The following is a 22,050-nucleotide window of genomic DNA, read 5'->3' as shown; positions in this document are numbered from 1 at the left end:
CCTGAAGTCAATGACCAGTTCTTTAGTTTTGCTGACATTGAGGGATAGATTATTGCCATTGCACCACTCTACATCCTCATTCAGAACAACATTTTCTTTTTTTTAATAAATTTAGATTACCCAATTATTTTTTTCCAATTAAGGGGCAATTTAATGTGGCCAATCCAGCTAATCTGCACATTTTTGGGTTGTGGGGTGAGACCCATGCAAACACGGGGTGAATGTGCAAACTCCACACGGTCAGTGACCCAGGGCTGGGATTGAACCTAAGCGCCGTAGGCAGCAGTGCTAACCACGGCATCACCGTGCTGTCCTAGAACATCATACTCAATGGCGGCCAGCATCACGGCCAAGACAAAAGCCTGTTCACCAGCAACGACATCACGGTAAGCCGGGTCCCACCACAGCCAACTTGAACCATCACAGTCAAACAAGGATTTTCGATGATCTCGGCTCCTTATCGCAAAACCCCAATCAGGACCATCCAGGGACATAGTGCAAAACATATATCCCCCAAAAAAAGGCAATTATGAAATGTGCACTAGTATAAAATAAAGGATTAAGAGCAGAGCTAGAGCTTGAGAAAACACAGCCTCTCCTGCGCTCACATCACATGACCCCATAAAACAATATCTTTTTTTTTTTAAATTTAGATTAGCCAATTATTTTTTTCCAATTAAGGGGCAATTTAGCGTGGCCAATCCACCTACTTTGCACATTTTTGGGTTGTGGGGGCGAAACCCACGCAGACACGGGGAGAATGTACAAACTCCACACGGACAGTGACTCAGAGCCGGGATCGAACCTGGGACCTCAGCGCCGTGAGGCGGTTGTGCTAACCACTAGGCCACCGTGCTGCCCTATAAAACAATATCTAAAACTACAACTGAAAGAACAGAGCTAAAACAGCAGTGAATTTAATATCTGTGATATTGGAGAAACTGCCAAATTTGAGCGAAACTGCATAGAAATATGCACGGTTCAAAAAGAGAGAAATCTGCTTCAGTTTCCATGAAGACCCAACTTATTTCATTAACACAAATAATCGTTTGTCAGAAAATTACTTATGTATTGAGTAAGCATGTGTACCATCTGTACTGCTGCAGGTAGTAAGATTTTAGGTGTATGTGCACTTTTCCATGTTTCTAATGGAAACTGCCAATGTAAACTTGTCATTCTGTAATTACATCCCCCTGGCTGGCTCACGGCTCCTCCATTGACAGGAAGGCATGGTGACAGTATAGGAAGTTTACATAGCATTTTCTGTTATCAATGTGTACACATACATTTCAAATATAAAATTAGAATATAACTTTAAAATGCAATCAGCTGTTATATTTCCATATACCACAAAACAGCATTATTTTCTGTGCTTTGACATCTGGAATCTCCTTTATGTGAACAAATATCCTGATGACTGACTGTTGAAAGCAGTTCCTCCTGGAGTTTCGTAACATTAACCAGTCTTGTATAATTTTTAAATGGTTCATTCATAATCACCACTTGAAAATTTGTTTCAGGAGTCAGTGCATTAGATAATGCTCAGCAAGTTCCATCACTGCACAAGTTATATGGTCATTTCCCACTGTGATGGGATAATTACACATAACTTTTTTCCTCTCCAGGCAAACATCTGTGATTAAACGCCTGCCTTCCTCAGCCACTTACCCATCCTCTATGGAGGGACTTGTCCACCCTAGCCTTCCAGAGCAGTTGACCTTCCAGCAGCATCAGTGCAGTGCGTTGTGTATTGCAAGAGTGACCCCTCCAACTCCTGATCATTTCAAAGGGGAAAATCCACTGCAAATTCCGATACTCTGCCAGTTTCAAAGACGACACGGAAAGTTGCATTGGGATACTGAGGTCTTCGAGCCACCCCATGTTTCTTACAAAGCTCCTTGTGGGAGAGGTTTGCGGAATTTCAAGGAGGTGCGTGATTACATTTTTGAAACCCAGTGTGACTTTCTGCGATTAGACTTCTTCTCTTTCAACACTTACATTCAGCTTTCAAGGACAATTTCATGCAAGAACCCCATTATTTATGAAGCCGACATAAGCCATGGTATAGAGCCTGTGCCAATCCCTCTGTACAATGCGATTGACATGTCCAAGCCACAGTATTTTAAATATAGAAAAGCACGGTTGCCTCATGGATACCTTATCAGCAATTCAGCAGAGGTGTTCGGACAGAAATGCAACTGCACAGATGGCTGCAGTGACAAGTTAGTATTTTTTTTGTGTAAATACTTTTGATGGGTAAATAATATTTCAAGAGTTTCCACACTTGAAACTGAATTGCATTCTATTCTGCTGGAAGTGAGAATTAATAAGCGGGGCACAGCACCACAACAACATTTCATTCCGCCAAAAACAAAATACTGCATGTGGTCTAATTTTAAAATGCTGGAGATGCTAAGCAGGCCAGACATCAGCTGTGGAGAGAGAAAGAGTTAACTGATGGAAGACCATCAACTTAAAATGTTAATTCGTATCTCTTCATAGATGCTGCCTGACCTGCTAAGTACTACCAGCATTTTAGTATGTTCTTTTGCTTTTTGATCAGCTTTAAAAGGGATAAATGTTCTTGCATACAGCACAAAACACAATACGGTAAATCGTTGAATAATGTATTCGTGATGTTGGTTGAGGACGGCACGGTGGCACAGTGGTTAGCACTGCTGCCTCACAGCACTAAGGACCCAGGTTTTATCCTGGCCCCGGGTCACTGTCCGTATGGCATTTGCACATTCTCCCCGTGTCTGCATGGGTCTCAACCCCACAACCCAAAGATGTGCAGGGTAGCTGAATTGGCTACGCTAAATTGCCCCTTAATTGGAAAAGAAACAAATTGGGTACGGGTACTTTAAATTTTAAAAAATAAATACATTTTATGTGATGTTGGTTGAATATAAATAGTCTCTGGGAGAACTCCCTTGCTCTTCCTCCAATGAAGAAAGCCTTTACATCCACCCGAACAATTTTGATGGCGCATCCAGGAAACTAGACTTCCAACAGAGCATGCCCTCAGAACTGCACTGCATAATCATCTGAGATTAAGGCTAGGATTCTCCGTTGCATGTCCGCTTTGCTACCACTATCAGAGAGAACGGAGAATTTGGCGCATAGCTAAAACTCCATTCACTGCAGTGAGAACAGAGAATCCCGCTGGCGTGAATAAGCAGAGAATCCTGCCTAAAGTGTTTGGAGTGGGACTTTGTAACTTGACATTTGTGGCCTAGGTGAGAGATTTTGGAGTTGGTCAGGCTGACCTAAATACAGAAGTCCGAAGAATACCTCTGGTAAATTAATACCTTCAAACGTTATGTTACAAAGACTGAGGAACCCAAAAAACATTGGCTAAATTGTTTCAGAAGAGACTGATCGCCAAAGTTGAAGGTTATGGAATCCTAGGAAAGGGGCGGCACGGTGGTGCAGTAATTGGCACTGCTGCCTCATGCCGCTGATGACCGGGTTCGATTTTGGCCCCATTTCACTGTCCGTATGGAGTTTGCACATTCTCCCCATGTCTGCGTGGGGTCTCACCCCCACAAACCCAAAAGATGTGGAGGGTAGGTGAAATGGCCATGCTAAATCGCCCCTCAATTGGATAAAATGAATTGGGTACTCTAAATTTACTTTAAAAAATGGAATCCTTGGCAAATCTTTGATCTAGGTAGGAAATTGGTTGAGCAGCAGGAGACCGAGAGAAATAGTGGGAAGGAACTGTAATTTGCAGAATGTGATTAGTGGTATCTCACGAGGATCCATGTTGTGGCTTCAGCTCCAATAATTCACCATTTATTCATGATTTAGAAAATAGGATAGAAAGCTGCAAACCTAAGTTTGACGATTACACAAAGCTAGGTGCTGTTGTAAGACATGTAGATGGAAATATAAAATTGCAATGGAATATTGATAGATTAAATAAATGGGTCTTAACGTATAGAACTGGATTCTTTATAAATGGTGAAAAACTAGGAACGGGTGGGGTGGAGGAGGGGTGACAGTCCAGGTATGAAATCATCAGCAGGTGACATGACGATTGTCTGTCCCGTCCCAGCGATCCGTGGGGGAGAAGAGTAAATGGCTCACAATCCTCACAACATTGAAACATCAGAACCTCAGGGAACTTGACGGGGTGGATTCTGAGAGGATGTTTTCCGGTATGGGAGAGACGAGAACTAGGGGCCAGCCATGATATTATCGAATAGCGGAGCAGGCTCGAAAGGCCCCATGGCCTACTCTTAAGTTATATATTTCTAGGGCAGCATGGTGGCCTAGTGGTTAGCACAGCTGCCTCACGGCGCTGAGGTCCCAGGTTCGATCCCGACTCTGGGTCACTGTCCGTGTGGAGTTTGCACATTCTCCCCGTGTCTGTGTGGGTTTCGCCCCCACAACCCAAAAATGTGCAGAGTAGGTGGATTGGCCACACTAAATTGCCCCTTAATTGGAAAAAATAATTGGGTAATCTAAATTTTTTTTAAAAAGTTATATATTTCTATGTTGTAAATGTCATGAACAGGTACAGAAAATAATCAGCAAGGCCGTTATATCTGGAAGAGTAATATACAAGGTGGGTAGAAGTAATATATCAGTTATACAAAGCCCTGGTTAGACCACTTCTGGAGTAATATGAGAGGTTCTAGGCAACACAACTTAGGAAGGACATTTTGGCCTTGGAGGGAATACAGCAGAGCCGAATGAAACCTGGACTGTAAGGGTGAAATAATGTGGAGAAATTGCACAAAGCAGATTTGTATTGCTAGGAACTGAGAAGGGGTGAATTGATTGAAGTTCTCTATCATGGGGAACATATAGGGTATACAGGAATTCATCAAGCTAACTTTTTCATTTGTTAAGCAAAGGTATTAAGGGATATGAATCAAAGATAGGTATAAGGAGTTAGTTTGCAGATCAGCTATTATTTCATTGAATGGCTAGAGTGGTTAAATGGCCTACTCCTGATCTTATATTTGTTCCTTAAATAAACTATAAAAATTTTTATACTGAACTCCCCAAACTCGCCCTCAACCTGCCCTGCTCCAACGAAGATATTGTTGTTCACTATATATTGCACACAAACTGAAATCTGTTAATTTAGCAAGACTTCATTGTGAAATGAATTATTAGAATTGTAACTGCTTCCAAGTAAACACCTCCGCTGTTTCTTTGACTTGGGCTTTCTGTGCACCATCCTCCTCCCGTTACCATGAAATTGGTGGCTGTGTCTGCTCATATGATACATATTTCTTCAACAATTTTGTAGATTGCAGATATGTGTTGTATATGTATACCTTTATTGTATTATATCTATTAAAACGGTTCTACTAGAAATTAAAATTAACATTTCAGCCATCGCTCATAAGATGGATGTTCAAGTTTGGTGCAGATACATTAAAATGTGCTGTGTTTACAAGATCTAGGTGTGCCTGCCAGCAGCTGACAGCCAGTGTTAACAAAAGATTTAAAGGGGCATCTGGATACGAATTTAAACGGCTTCTACAATGTGCACCTTCTGGGTGAGTTGAGCACCAGCAGTGTTGCTTTCTTTTTTGTCACCTGTTTATACAAAATGATTTAAATTTTTTATCCACACCTCCTAGCATACAAGGCAGATCTATGTTGGGTAGTTTTATGAAATTACTTTAGTGTGTAGCGGTGCAAAATTCTAATTGCAACCATCTTCCTCTAAGGGCGTATTTAGACTACAACTTTAGCAGTCCTCACCTGCTCAGATGTTCAATTCGTAGATTTCGTCATAAATTAGACACAACTGAATTTCTCAAGAGAGAGAGAAAGACAGTAGAAGACTCCCTGGAGGAATTAGTAGTACAATTTATTTTAAGTTCTGCAGGAACTACATATTTTGTTCATTGCTTTGAAGTAACGTTGATGGTCCACTTTGTATTTAATGAAAATGCTAACTGATTTTTTGATTCTTAGTGCTCACAATTGTTTGCAATGATTGCATTTTCGGTGCAGGCTTGGAGGGCCGAAGGCCTGCTCCTGTGCTGTTCTTTTCTTTGTTCTTATTACCTGATGAGAACTTTTACTGTAACGGTGCAATCAATGCAAAAAATATCATCAAGTGCATTGGCAACATTTGATCTCTGGTACCAGTAATGATTATCTGTTGCACAATATTGCAAACCAACTGTAAGTTACTGTCAAATTAGATATTTTAAGTCGTAAAATTCATGATTTATTTTCCAGGCTTTATGAATGTAACAAATGGTGCAAATGCAATGAAAGTATGTGCGAAAACAGAGTTGTACAACATGGCCTTAAAACTCGACTGCAGTTGTTTAAAACTAAAAGGAGAGGCTGGGGAGTTCGTTGCATGGATGATGTTGATGAAGGAACCTTTGTGTGTTGTTATGCAGGTAAATCTACAGCAAAATCTGACTTGTCAAATTCAGTACCTTGAATATCAGGCAAATTTTGAGCAGATTTGTGGGGTTTTTTCATAGCTATTTAAACAATGTCCCTGTAATTGCAATATTTTTCAAATGCTTGTATCCTAAGCCATTTGAAACATCAGGGGTAAATTCTCCGTCTCCCAACTGCATGTTATTCGGTGATGTGCTGTCACTGGGATTCTCCGTTCCCACAGCTGGCCAGTGGGGTTTCCCATTGTGGTACCCCCACATGGCCCCAGAAAACCCATGGCCAGCATAATGGAGAATTTACCCCTAGGCCGTCTTTCCGAATATGTCATGGTGTTAAATCTATAACACTGTAGCTTTTCAAGCAGCAAATGATGTAGCCTGTCTGTAATTTTAATATTCAGAGATATTGGGCAAGAATTATACTTTCTTTTAAAAGTATTTTTATTGCAGTTTTCATTTTTACTGAAATTGCATCAAACAAAACAAAGAGGATAGCTATAGGTAACAATGTACAACAGGTACAACACACAACAATAGTCAATGCAAGAATTGGAACAATTAAGACTGGATTAAATCAGTGACGGAATCCCCTATATATTACCTTACTGATACAAGATCCGTCTGCACCAGAACAGGATACAGGCAACATCACAGACTTGCATTGTACCCATAGCTACAAAACAAAATTGGCAGAAGGAAGAAAACAATGTCCTGAGAACCCAGAGCTAAATTGGGAAAATTGACTAACACTCAGAGCAAATTATATTCTTCTTCAGGCCCAGGCCAGAACAGGCAGCCATGATATAACTACAGGATGACGAGCAGAGGACCGGGCACCAGCAAGCCTCAAATCTCAACCCAGGGTCTCCCATAGAGAAAAAAAGGATACACCCATCCAAAGAGCATTCGGATACTGATCCCGGAGCTGAACGTGGCCAAACCCAGCACCGCCAGCAAATTAAATGCTCAGGAGAACTAAGCCGCAAGGATTACCATTGCATTCAACAATTAAAGAAGGAGACCCCTATTCTGAAATGACTGACTCATCCCTGAAGGGGAGCCGCACAAGTCCCAGTCCTCAACAGGATAACATACCATCTGCCTGGACCTGAAAAGAGAAAGGCACTAAACAAAAAAAAAGAGAGTAGGGAGACCTTATTCGAACATAGCCAGGACAGAACTAATCCTACCTCTCCCCTCCACTCCTCATCCTGCTGCTACTTTGCTCATCCTCTTACTAAGGGTACATTAGGATAAAGAGACAGCACAAATCCCGAACTCAAAGTTCACCATAACATGACGTAATTTTATTAAATTAGGATATCCAATGGTGCAGCACAATACACCAAAATTATTCACTTCCCTGCAAGCATATATATTGACAACAGCAGCAGGCAATTCCTAACGGCAAGGCCATTATCAGGATAAAGACTTATCCACCGACACGTGAAGCAAGTACGATCAAGGATAAAGCAAGTTCAAAAACGTATGAGCAATCTTCAGGATCTTCTATGGATTCCAACGATAGAAGCACGCAACCTTATTGTTTCCGATATCTCACCCGAACCCAGGCATCAACAACCTGGGCTTCAGCAGGGGGAATGACCCGGCCAGCTCAACCTTCTCCAACCCCTCTTGACTGACATCAGGAACATCGTAAGCAGCCATCATCCATCGGTATACACAGCACCATCAGGGTGGGAGACCCCCAAAAGTAGCCGCGCCACTGCAGAGATTGGGCCCACCCCAACTCCTTACACATAACAGATCAACGAGGGTTTAAGCATTTTGTTTAGACTCAATAGTCCCAAAACACTTACCAACAAATCTCATAACACAGTAAAAACTATGTAAACCAAGAAAAGATATGAAAGAAATGTGTGGGGTGGCACATGGCGCAGTGGTTAGCGCTGCTGCCTCCGGCGCTGAGGTCCTTTTATAATAATAATCTTTATTATCACAAGTAGGCTTACATTAACACTGCAATGAAGTTACTGTGAAAAGCTCCTAGTTGCTCATTCAGGCGCCTGTTCGGGTACACAAATAATTGGAATGTATATTTTTGAATGTCCATGGTAGATTTAAGGAACAAACAGACAGCAGTTCCTGACATCTGCAGTAAAATAAGGAAATCCAGAAGGTCCTGTCAGATGTCCCTGTTTCTCCAGATGCTTTTCTGCACCTCACTGCAGAAATTAGCATTCAAACACATGGAAGGCATGAAGTTGCAGTTGTTACCCACTAAACATGCCAGGAAAGTTGGGACTTGCCCATTCAAGTGTAAATGAATTTGTAGCAGAATACTCTAATCACTGTTATGCAATATCGCTGGCACTGAAAATTAATTTGTACAGGGTAGCAGGGTAGCATGGTGGTTAGCATAAATGCTTCACAGCTCCAGGGTCCCAGGTTCGATTCCCGGCTGGGTCACTGTCTGTGTGGAGTCTGCACGTCCTCCCCCTGTGTGCGTGGGTTTCCTCCGGGTGCTCCGGTTTCCTCCCACAGTCCAAAGATGTGCGGGTTAGGTGGATTGGCCATGCTAAATTGCCCGTAGTGTCCTAATAAATGTAAGGTTAAGGGGGGGATTGGGTTACGGGTATAGGGTGGATATGTGGGTTTGAGTAGGGTGATCATGGCTCGGCACAACATGAGGGCCGAAGGGCCTGTTCTGTGCTGTACTGTTCTATGTTCTAACTGCAAAGTCTAATTCCTTCAGATTTTAATTATTGTTTGAGATTTTTAAAGAAAATATGTATTCACTGTTCTGTATCTTGTCTCTCTCTCACACTCTTTCAATTCCATCTTTTCTTTTTGTATTTAATATGACACTGAATTAAATATTCCATCTTGCACTTCCTATTTATGCACCATGGGTAGAGTTTTTGTGCCCTACCAAGGAGAGGATTTGAGGTAGCTGGGACCCAAAAAATACCACCCTGACTGACGTGCCCTGTTTTTCAACTCTGTTCCCAGCGCTGGCTGTTTTAGGGGAGTTAGATTTGGGGCCCTCAAGTTCTGCCTGACCCCACAAAGAAGCCTTGTAAAAAGCAGTTAAATTTCAAGTCTGGAGGCATTTTAACTGCCTGGAGACAGACGTCAAACAAGCTGGGAAACCTTTGCACCAGACAGGCCTACCGACCTCCCTGCCTATCTGGGTGCAGACGTAGACCCATGAGTCAGTAAAGATCTTTTAATTTGGCTGAAGGGACCCGTTGTTGCTTGCCTTGCTCGCGCAGGTCCCAGTTATGTGTCGGACCTGAAATGATTCTGTAACTTGTTGATCAAAGGTCCACAAAGTCTGGGCAGCTGTAAATCTAACAAATGGTGACAGCCGTTTGTTCACCACTGATTGCAAATTCCGGGCCAAAGTTCTCCATTCTCGAGTGAGATTTGAACCTGTGACTTTCTGATCCATATCAGAAACTGTTCCGATTTACTTATAATAATAACCTTTATTGTCACAAGTAGGCTTACATTAACACTGCAATGAAGATGCTATGGAAAGCCCCTAGTCGCCATATTCCGGCGCCTGTTCGGGTACACGGAGGGAGAATCCAGAATGTCTAAATTACTGAAATGGTACTCCGAGAAGTACATTTTAAACCTGGTCCAATTAATGTCATAAAATGAGTGTCTGAAAAATTGCCAAAGCTTGGGACTGTAAAAGCAATGGCATAAACACAAGAGCGTTTCACTCTTGTCTTCTGGACTGTGCTAGTCGAAGAACCAACTTTATATCATACTGTGAGCATGAGTGTCTTAACATTAGGCTGGACAGTGGGTGTTTCTGTTAGATACCAATGTGCTTTTGCACAATTATGAAGGTGAAATTTTGCAAAATTGTTACAATTAGAAGTTTTGAAAGGTAATTTAAATGGCCCGTTTATTTATACCGTCCTATGCATAATCTAAAAGTCTGAGACGTAGAATGAGATTTTCCCATCCAAATCAGCATCTTCGTGGCTAAGAATTGCCCTAGCTCTTATGATAAATTCAATGTAGTAAGAACATATAGTGATTATAGTACAGAACTCATAACACAGAAATCATGAGGTCCGATCACACCATGCCGAGATGCAAAATCTGTGAGTTAACACCAGAAAAAAAAATGGTGACTTTCTGAAAATCCTACCTCATTTACCCACCGCCCCTAACCAATCCTACTTACATGTGTCTCACTTGGGTTCAGAACCATACTCTGGATGCCACAGGATGGAGTAACTATGACAAGTCATATATTAAAAGAATAATGTTATTGAATAATAATTATAATGTGACAATTGTAATTGATAATGAAATATAATTTGAAAGAAGAGTAACTTTACTGAAAGGAAAAATATATGAGAAGGACAGGCGAAAGCCCAATTTATTTTGAGCACAAACAATAACTCCAATTTGGTCTGTTTCACGACTGCTCCCCAAAATTGGTACATGCACTATCAAGTCGGGTGGGCACTACGGTCGGCCATTCCGTTCCTAGCCCTTCCTCCCATCTTCAGTGGTGACTATTCTACTACAGCTGCAGCAGTGAGTCCTGGAAGCAGCATCCCTTCAAGCCAAATTTCTGGCTCCATTCCAGCCTTCCTGGTTTTGGTATAGTCTTTTCCTAAAGTAAGTCTCAGTTCTTATAAATTCTTCTCACAGGCACTGCAAGGCCATGCAGACTTCACAACATCCAAGTTGTTTGTGCATCTTTTGATGCTGTCTTTCCATCTGCCATCCTTCAAGTGTTATGTCCATTAATCAAACTTTGTCTGATGTTTCATATTAAATGACCACCCTGTATAAAGTTACTTGTTGTCCTGGCCTGTAGTCCAAGGGTCACTGAATACATCAGTAAAAAGGACAAAAATAAACTTATTTTACCATTCCAGCCTTAAAAAAAGGAAAACAAAAATGGAAGCCGGAATTCTCTGGCTGTTGGGATTCTCTGTTCTTTCCTGACAGCGTGGGGTGGCTTCAATAGGAGTTATGATGTGGAGATGCCGGCGTTGGACTGGGGTGAGCACAGTAAGAAGTCTTACAACACCAGGTTAAAGTCCAACAGGTTTGTTTCAAACACGAGCTTTCGGAGCGTTCACCTGAAGAAGGAGCCGTGCTCCGAAAGCTCGTGTTTGAAACAAACCTGTTGGACTTTAACCTGGTGTTGTAAGACTTCTTACTGTGCTCAATAGGAGTTGAGAATCCTACCGCCAACGAATGGCACGCAGCCGAGAAGCACGCGGTTGGGGGACCAGCGAACCTAACCAGCAGCCTTAAATACCAGCTGTGTATGGCCAGTATGGAAGAAAAAAAGGTGTGAGAAAACACGTCACTACTGATTAGTATTGATTAATTAATCAAAACACAATCACTATGGGCTTAAAATCCCACTGCGTGGATTTCCTCCCACAGTCCAAAGATATGCAGGTTAGGTGGATTTCATAGAATTTACAGTGCAGATGGAGGACATTTGGCCCATCGAGTCTGTACCGGCTCTTGGAAAGAGCACCCTACCCAAGCCCACACCCCCACCCTATCCCCATAACCCAGTAACCCCACCCAACACTGAGGGCAATTTTGGACGCGAAGGGCAATTTAGCATGGCCAATCCACCTAACCTGCACATCTTTGGACTGTGGGAGGAAACCGGAGGACCTGGAGGAAACCCACGCACACACTGGGAGAATGTGCAGACTCCACATAGACAGTGACCCAAGCCGGAATCGAACCTGGGACCCTGGAGCTGTGAAGCATTTGTGCTAACCGCAATGCTACCGTGCTGCCCTTGACATGTTTTTACCCAGATTTTCAAGTTTTAATATGTGCATAGGTAGTTATTCATTAATAGTCATACTCCAATGACATGAATTTTGCTCTGAATTCTGCACTGTAAATTCTATGAGAACTATTCTCTGAAAATCAAGAACAATGCAAAATAAAATGCAAAACTACAGAATTAGAGGCTTCAGACCTTCGTCCCACAACTCTGACTTCAATCCTGTCTTGACAATATATGGATGCACTTCAGCAGCTGAAGCGTGTTGAAGAATGATAATCACGCTGATTTTTCTTTCCCCCGTGCCTTGTTGAGGAATCTGAGGGCAAATGTAATGCTCCACCTGTCATCATTTTGCACACATTCCTTAGCCCAGTACACAACGAGGACTGAACCTGAACATATTACATGCATAAACTGTACTTGCTGGTGGCAGGCAGCCTTTGCTAAAATATAAACAAAAATAGTGGCTTCAATTTGTTTTTGTTTCAGGGAGAGTACTACGTATTGTAAATGGAGTGGAGAATCAGAGACACAATAAAACTGTTAATTGTGATATTGGTGTGGGAAGCAGCAAAACAATAGAACCTTCCATCAAGATGGAGAGAAAAGGATCCTGTTTGGACTCAGATGGTGAACTAATAGATGCAATGGAAGAGGCAGAAACAGATGTGAAAGGGGAAGAAGCAACATCTTTCATTAAAATGTCATCCTTAACTCAAGAAGGAAGTACAAAATTATCCAGGTAAGCTTCAGGTCAAAAATCAGAAAACTCTTGAAGCCGAATCTATTAAAATTCCAAGACCGAGATTGCCTATCATAAAGTTTTTCAAAGGTGTTAAAGGTTATGGATCCAAGGCAGGTAAATTGAGTTAAGATACAGATTAGCCATGATCTAATTGAAGGGCAGAATAGGTCAGACGCTAACTGGCCTGTCCTTGTGTGATTAAATGTATATGTAGATATATGAATGCATACATCAGGCAGCACTCATGAGGATTGGAGCTCATACCTGCACCATACAGAAGCCAGGATCCCATCCATTAGTGACATCGTTCAGGGATTGATGCTGAGGATATACAGGTATTGTCCAGTCTTGCATTTGGGTACCATTGCCATTTAATGGATGGAGCAAAATGGTTAGTGATTAAAAGGGAAATGGATAGTAATGAAGGTGAGAGAGATGAGAAGGGGAAAAGTGGCAGAAGCAGGAAATGCTGCTTTGGGAGAAGAGAGGAGTGAGTGGACAATTATACTTTATGGAGGAGGAGAAAGGAGACTGTCGGTGTTAACTGAGATGCTGTAGGCAGGGACTGTGTCACCATGAACTGAAATGTTGCTGGCAGTGTGATTAATGTGAGAATTTCAGATGTATTCTATCATAGATAATGGCCGAGATTCTCCCCTGCGGGGCGGGGGGTCCCGGCGTGTTGCAGTGGCGTGAACCACTCCGGCGTCGTGCCGCTCCAAAGGTGTGGAAGTCTCCATACCTATAGGGGCCAAGCCCTCACATTGAGGGGCTAGGCCCGCGCCGGAGTGGTTGGCGCTCCGCTGGCTAGCGTGAACGTCCTTTGGTGCCACGCCAGCCGGCCCTTATTTGTACCAACCACCTGTTTGAGCTGGCAATGCTAAATGCTTTGTTTGGGAAATGGGGAAGGAAAGTTTTTGGAGAGATTAGGGGACATGTTTTTGGAAGGGCAATTTGCCAGCTTGGAGGAATTGATGGTGAAATATGGGTTTGTGGGGTTGAATTTGTTCAGATATCTCCAGTTTGGAATTTTGTAAGGAAGGCTTTCCTTTTTTAAAAAAAATTAGAGTACCCAATTATTATTTTTTTCCAATTAAGGGCCAATTCACAGTAACTTCATTGAAGCGTACTTGTTAGCGATTATTATTAATTTAGCATGGCCAATCCACCTAACCCGCACATCTTTGGGTTGTGGGGGTGAAACTCACGCAGACATGGGGAGAATGTGCAAACTCCACACGGGCAGTGACTCAGGGCTGGGATTCGAACCTGGGTCCTCAGCACCGTAGTCCCAGTGCTAACCGCTGTGCAGCCCCTGTAAGGAAGGCTTTCCTGACTTTTCTCTAGGCAGGACAATGTCTCTTAAGGAAAGGATCCTTTTGTTTGCGGGGTCGCTGGCGGGTAGCACATCTTTTATGTGTGGATCCCATCAGAGGAAATGGGCCGGGTGGGAGTGGAAGCTGAGGCCCATAGTAGGTGAGGAGTGAGACGCTTAGCAAGGTGAACTCCACATCCTCGTGCATGAGGCTGGGCTTGATCCAACTCAAAGTAGTGTTTAGGGCACCTGACCAAGGTGAAGCTGAGTGTTTTTTTCCTAAAGATGGATGATAGTGTGGGCAGTGTTCAGCATAGTTAGCAGATCGGAATTTCTGTACCTGGAGAATGTACAGAATACACTGTGAGGGGGTCGGTCGATGAATTCTACCGGAGATGGCCTCCTTTCATTGCCTATTTTAAGGATCCAATCATCGTCAGTTGCTGGGGGGAGGGGGTTTTGAAGGGGGTGGGGAGGTATGGGTTATGTGGTTTGTATATTTTTTAGGTTTTTTCCTCACCTGTTGTATTTGTGGATGAATAAAAATAATTTTTTTTGTAATATTTGTAAAATTGAAGAACTTTAATATTTTTGTTTAATGGGAGGAAAGAATAATGCCTACGTATGTGAGAGAGGTGAAGGAGGACCACATCCATAAACGGGTTTGGGAAGCTTGAATTAAGATGAAGAAAGAGCAGCACCTCGGCACTGTACTGGAGTGTCAGCTTTGATTTTTGTATGTGAGCTCAGTGGGACTTGAATCTGGAATTTTGTGCTTCAGAGACAAGAGTGCTGCAAACTGAGCCAAAGCTGACACTGGATAGTGAGCTCTTCAACCTCTTCAGAATTCCACAAGTAGGGGAAGCACGGGTTGGGAAGTAGGGTATCACTGTTGCTTCACATCTCCAGGGTCCCAGGTTCGATTCCCGGCTTGGGTCACTCTCCCCATGTCTACGTGGGTTTCCTCCGGGTGCTCCGGTTTCCTCCCAGGTCCTGAAAGACCTGTTAAGTAATTTAGACATTCTGAATTTTCCCTCTGTACCCGAAGGGGCGCCGGAATATGGCGACTAGGGGCTTTTCACAGTAACTTCATTGCAATGTTAATGTAGCCTACTTGTGACAATAAAGATTATTATTATTAAGTACATTTTTTAAATTATTTGTTAAATTTAGAGTACCCAATTATTTTTTTCCCAATTAAGGGGCAATTTAGTGTGGCCAATCCACCTCGCCTGCACATCTTTGGGTTATGGGGGCGAAACCCACGCAGACACGGGGAGAATGCGCAAACTCCTTACAGGATCGAACCGGGGTCCAATGCACCGGTCTTTTGCGACGCTGTGCCGCCCTCCCCAAGTACATTATCAGTATAGAATTTTTTTTTAAAAATCAGTAACCATGATGCAAGTGAACAGTTGAAGTTTCCCTTCCTGTCCTCTCTCTACAGCACCACATAGGTTTTATGAATGTATCCAATTTCCACCCGTGCTTCTCCAGGTTGGGTGGAGCCAGCACTCTGGCCTTTGGGCACATTACAGCCTTTACCCCCAGCTCATTCTGACGATATGTAACGCATCAGATACCCACATAATATCAAGTCAAACATCAGGATTTAACAGCAAAGTATGATAGCTTTATAACTAATTTCCCGATGATAACTTGATGCTCTGAGATATTCTGGAACCTTTCACCTTTTTCAATATAATGTATTTTTCCACTGACTAGCTGTAGTACCCTTTGATAAGCAAAGTCACAACTGGTACTATGAAAATGTAGAAATGTTTTCTGAATTCCTTTCAAGATTTGATTATTGTTCTCCTCTGATCTGAAGCCCAGCATTATTGGATGATGCAACTATGGTGCTTCCTGTTGACATTGTATTGTTGTGCTCTGCTTTTTCAGATTCATCTGCTGAAGATTCAGGGTTATTAAATTGTTGGCCTGTGTTATCTTGATTTTTATTTGGTGTCTTGGTTTACTTTTGTAAGTCAACTTGTTCTTTATGCCATATGAGCAAGTAGAGAGTGATACCATTGCACAAACTAAAACTTTTAGTCCTGCAACAAAAAAGAAATAAAGTATTATTTCCAGAAAATGTGCTGTTTGGCATGATGACACTCTGGATAAGTGCCAGTAATTTTAAGAGTGGCAAGAAATGAGAGAGAGGGAGAATGAACCATCAAAGGAAAACATTGAAGAGAAAACAAAAGAGGGAGTATGGGCAAGGAGAAAAAGTAACATATACAAAATTAAAATGATTGATGAAATGTCAAGAACTTATGGGAAAGAAAATGGAGGACAGGGAGAAAGGGAAGATGGGAGAAGGAATGAGACCACATGAATGTGAGAAACAGATGAGTGGGTACAATCTAGATTTTAGTCCATATTTGGAAACAAAGCTTTTTAAAAGTCACTGGTTTCAGCGTTTCTTCCATCAGTGTACATATTAAGTGTTTCTTTTACATAGAATTTACAGTGCAGAAGGAGGCCATTCGGCCCATCGAGTCTGCACCGGCTCCCGGAAAGAGCACCCTACCCAAGGTTAACACCTCCACCCTATCCCCATAACCCAGCAACCCCATCCAACACTAAGGGCAATTTTGGACACTGAGGGGAATTTATCATGGCCAATCCACCTAACCTGCACATCTTTGGACTGTGGGAGGAAACCGGAGCACCCGGAGGAAACCCATGCACACATGGGGAGGATGTGCAGACTCCGCACAGACAGTGACCCAAGCCGGAATCGAACCTGGGACCCTGGAGCTGTGAAGCGATTGTGCTATCCACAATGCTACCGTGCTGCCCTTGACATGTTTTTACCCAGATTTTCAAGTTTTAATATGTTCATAGGTAGTTATTCATTAATAGTCATACTCCAATGACATGAATTTTACTCTGAATTTTCTTTTGATGTAATTCTTCCTTGTAACCTCTTTGAATAGAAGGGAGAAACCTGAAGATAGAATGTCTTGTTTGCGTGGTTCTGAAATGTCAGCAAATAAAAGGCCTAAAACAAAAACAGCTGTTCTTCAGGCTCAACGGAGAAAGCTTCTGGAGCAGGTAAAGGATGATCGAAAATGTTAATACTGGTGTAACTATAAGCACCTTCCTTGCTTTCCGAAGTTGTTAATGTTGGGGAGGAAAAACAATTGATCACTTTCAGTTAATCCATTTCAGTCATATTGAGTGAGGAATTGAGGAATATTGAATGTTGGCAGGGACACTCGAAGGACAACCTTCTGATTTTGAAAATTTCCATGGCTACTTTTGCAACCATCTGAGCTAGCACATGATGCTGCAGTTTTACTTTTATTATTTGGTCATGGTGTTTGAACGTTGCTGACAGGATCCACATTTATTGCCCATTCCTAATTTCCTTTGAGTAGGTTTTTTTTCTTGCTCTTGGTGCACAGCAGGAAATGCACTATTTATCACCATTGAGATCTACTGTGGCTAGAAAATTTGGACTTGATTTTTGTATTCCAGGGGCAGATTTCTATAGTGCACAGTAGTTCAGAGGAAGACGACAGTGACTCATCAGGGCGGCGACCCAAAAAACTCTACAGAACATTCCTACCATTTTCACTGAAGCAACACCAGACCCTGTCAGATAATCAACCCATCAACAATGACAAAGGTATTTTAGAAAAGAGCAATTCAATAGTTTAAACTAAGGACTGAAACTTAAATTCTGGAGGGCTGTCAGTATTGGTCGAATTGCTATTTGAGCAATTTCGTTGAATTACAGTCCCCACCATTTCGTCTGAAAGAGTGTAAGGCCACCCCAAGTGGCCATTAATTTCAAGATTAATTGGATTAGCTGGAACAATATGACCAATGTTCTTGATTGAACATTACAATTGTTAATTGGGTTAGCTGAAATAATATGTCCACAGAAACTTTGCCTTGTGATGCAAAGCTTCCTCTGAGGGGAAAATATAAATCTGTCTGCTCTAATCATTGATTCGACGCAAAGGATTCTTCGTTGTATGTATGCTTGAGACTAGTGACTGAAATATCCCATGCATGTCTCAAGCAGCCGCCTACATCTGGGAAACAGCACGAACCATTGACCATTATCATAGGTCAATGCATTATGGAAATTAAAATGTATTCAACAATGTGTTTTGGATAGTTCAATAAGTACTTGCCATGTACCTAGCAATTTAAAAGCTTTGTGGATTTGAAGCAACCATCATGTGTTCAGCCAGTTATTTGCACCTGATTGAAGTGCAATTACTTTGGTAAAATTCTGGATGTAACTGGTTGTGAAGCAGTGACTCAGTAGAGACTTAGGCCGCGATTCTCCACTCTCCACGCTTAGGGGGAAAAATCACAGGAGGGCCAGGCGAATCATGCCACGCCGCCCTGGCACCCCCCCGCGGATGGGCCAAGCAGCCTGACGCCCCCGACCGGTTCACACCGGCAGCAACAACAACTGGTCGCTGCCGGCGTGAACATCGCGCGACAGATAAGTGTGGAGCCTGTGGGGAGCAGAGAGAGGATCGAGCACCACGGGCGTGCTCGTGAGGTGACAGGCCCGCGATCGGTGCCCACCGATAGTCGGGCCTGCGTCTCTAAGAGACGCTCTCTTTCCCCTCCGCCGCCCCGCAAGATCAAGCCGCCATGTCTTGCGGGGCAGCGGAGGGGAAGATGGCACCGCGCATGCACGGGTTGGAGCCGGCCAACCTGCGCATGCGCGGCTGACGTCACTTAGGCGCCGCCGGCCGCGTCATTCTCGGCGCGCCGCTTTGACGCAAGCGTCAATGCCTGCCGCCCGAGATTCGCGCAACGCCGCTCCTAGCCCCGGGGGGGGGGGGGGGGGGGGGATAGGGGGCGAGGAGCGGCCTCTGACCCGGAGTGAAACACTCCAGGTTTCACTCCGGCATTGGCACGCCGTCTCCCTTTGGGAGAATCGCGCCCATACTGTTTTATTGAATAAATGTTGGTTGCTTCACTTTTTGGATTTCTAGCCTTCTCTATAGCAGGTCAGTTGCACTAACATGACTGTGCCCAATTTTAGTTGTAGAGATTATACTTTAGGCATTGTGATTAAAGTTTTCTGTTTAATGTCTGGGTTGTATGAGCAGTTTGTACTGCGTTGACCGAACTTGGGTGGGTAGAGATGGCCTTTATACTGGAAGGCATTTAAAATAAAAAGCGATCAGCCATCTGCCTGTTCATTACTATTTTATTGACATTTACTAGGAAAATAATGAACTGAATGTAGTCAAACCCCTTAATGTAACAAGTAGTCTGTTAATTTGGTCTCCATGATTTTCTCTGAAATCTTGTTGAATGCCCTGTAGTTTGCCACTTTGATTTAAGATTTTTAAGCTAAGGGGAGGCAATGATGTAATGGAACTGTTGCTGGGCTAGTAATGCTGTGGGGTCGTAGGTTTGAATCCCACCACAGGAGATGATGGAATTTGAATTCAATAAAATATCTGGAATTAAGTCTAATGACCATGAAACCATTGCTGATTGTCGTAAACTCTATCCAGTTCTCCAATATCTATAATATATACCAGAACTTGTTGGAACAATGATGTGGAGATGCCGGCGTTGGACTGGGGTGAGCACAGTAAGAAGTCTTACAACACCAGGTTAAAGTCCAACAGGTTTGTTTCAAACACGAGCTTTCGGAGCACGGCTCCTTCTTCAGGTGAATGGAAAGGCTTGTCCAACAAGCCTTTCCATTCACCTGAAGAAGGAGCCGTGCTCCGAAAGCTCGTGTTTGAAACAAACCTGTTGGACTTTAACCTGGTGTTGTAAGACTTCTTATTGTTGGAACAAGGCATTAAAGGAAGTTAAATAGAATTTAGGTAACAGGAACAGGCATGTTGGCCCAACTGGCGCATGATGGTATTTACGGTACACATGAGCCTTCTCCCTTCTAATCTTATCATGACATCTTTTTACCCTTCTTTTCCTCATGTAATACTCCTTTGCTAATTGTCTCAACCGCTGTTTGTGGTACGAAAGAGAAAATGCTGGAAAATCTCAGCAGGTCTGCAGCATCTGTAGGGAGAGAAAAGAGCTAACGTTTCGAGTCCAATGACTCTTTGTCAAAGCTGTTTTTACCACTGTTTGAGGCAGCCAGTTCCACATTTTTTCCACTGTTTGGGTAAAGAACCTTCTCTTGAATTCCCAGTTGGATTTATTAGATTACTTACTTGCTGGAAGTGTGCTGAGGGAAGCAAAGAATCAGGGACCACAACCAGCGCAACAGTGTATTTCTTTAGTCAGGGAATTTTAATTATTGAGAAATAAAGGGAGGAATGATGGAGAAGGGCAGTGAATTAGAGTAAATTCCAGTAGAGAAAAATATAGAGAGCGGAACAGAAAGATATGAATATGAGGGAAGGCGGCACAGTGGTTAGCACTGCTGCCTTGGGACACCGAAGACCCGAGTTCGATCCTGGCTCTGGGTCACTGTCCGTCTGGAGTTCGCGCCCCCACAACCCAAAGATGCGCAGGGTAGGTTGATTGGCTATGCTAAATTGCACCCTTAATTGGGGACTCTAAAAAATTTTTTAAGTTCCCCTCAGCCAAGGCGCAATACGTGGCCCTCTGCATTCATATAGGACCTCCTGGTGGACTTGAACCTTTCCCAATACATGCAGCTTTTTATTGTGTGATGATTTAGCAGTTTTGCTATTGACTAGTAATCCAGAGACCTCGACTAATAATCATGACTTTTATGAATTTGAATTCATATTAAAAAAACACAAATAAATAGCATCATAGAGATATACAGCACAGAAGGAGGTTGAATCTCATCACCATTTCTAGTCCAACCACATCCTTCCTTTAGTGGGCACAATTCTCCCAAAGGGAGAAAAACAGCCGACGCTGGAGTGAAACCCGGAGTGCTTCACTCCGGCGTCGGAGGCCGCTCCACGCCGCCTATTCTCCCCCTCCCGGGGGGCGAGGAGCGGCGGCGCTTGAATCCCGGGCGCCCGGCCTTGACGCTTGCGCCAAAGCGGCGTGCCGGGAATGAAGCGGCCGGCTGCGCCGAAGTGACATCAGCCGCGCATGCGCAGGTTGGCCGACGTCAACCCGCGCATGCGCGGTTGCCGTTTTCCCCTCCGCTGCCCTGCAAGACATGGCGGCTTGATCTTGCGGGGCGGCGGAGGGAAAAGAGTGCGTCTTTTAGAGATGCCGCCCGACATCGGTGGGCACCGATCGCGGGCCAGACATCATCTGATCACGCCCGTGGTGCTCGATCCTCCCTCTGCCCCCCCACAGGCCCCACACTCACCGGTCGCGCGCTGTTCACGCCGGCAGCGACCAGGTGTGGTTGGCGCCGGCCAGTGGCGGACTGGGTCTAAAAATATTGGTTGCCAGGAGACAAAGGGGGCCCACCCACAACTAAAGGGGGCCCACCCACAACTACAATGCTATCATTTAATTTTCATAATGAATAAATAAAATTTTCAAAAAATACTTTTGGGGAAAAAAGGGTACAATTAAAATTTTTGTGGGAAAAAAATGTGTATTTCTTAGTAATTACAGTGTACATGTACTGTACATATTATTGGCAGTAGATACCAAATGTAAATACAGAATGTTATAATTGAATTTTTAATTAATTTTTTTAAATTTTAAGTAATTGGTTGATATTTTTAAACAGTTTACTGCACAATTTACACATTAACAGATAGTTCAAAAGCACAATAGAGCATTGCATGCAGTCCACTATATTAAGAGCAATCGTTTGTGTTCGCTAGATGATTGTGCGAATCTGCCAATAATTGCTCCTGCATCCAATTCATCTAACAATTCCTTTTCAATGGATAGCAACATGTATGATTCCAAATTCTCCTCAGACAGC

At 43.2% G+C, this 22,050-nt stretch overlaps 1 protein-coding gene across 1 annotated transcript in view; it reads left to right on the top strand.

The window, feature by feature from the left end:
• Positions 1–22,050, top strand: part of LOC119969114 — a 358,923-nt gene that overhangs the window by 150,263 nt on the left and 186,610 nt on the right. The window contains exons 17-22 of the mRNA XM_038802328.1: positions 1,626–2,222; positions 5,418–5,519; positions 6,214–6,383; positions 12,640–12,892; positions 17,156–17,273; positions 17,700–17,850. Coding sequence (XP_038658256.1) covers positions 1,626–2,222; positions 5,418–5,519; positions 6,214–6,383; positions 12,640–12,892; positions 17,156–17,273; positions 17,700–17,850 — 1,391 coding nt within the window. The remainder of the gene's footprint in view (positions 1–1,625; positions 2,223–5,417; positions 5,520–6,213; positions 6,384–12,639; positions 12,893–17,155; positions 17,274–17,699; positions 17,851–22,050) is intronic.

This window comes from Scyliorhinus canicula, chromosome 7 (genome assembly GCF_902713615.1).
Source record: "Scyliorhinus canicula chromosome 7, sScyCan1.1, whole genome shotgun sequence".
Taxonomy (NCBI): Eukaryota; Metazoa; Chordata; class Chondrichthyes; order Carcharhiniformes; family Scyliorhinidae; genus Scyliorhinus; species Scyliorhinus canicula.
The sequence above is the reverse complement of the archived record's forward strand: the minus strand, read 5'-3'. Positions and strand labels throughout refer to the sequence as shown.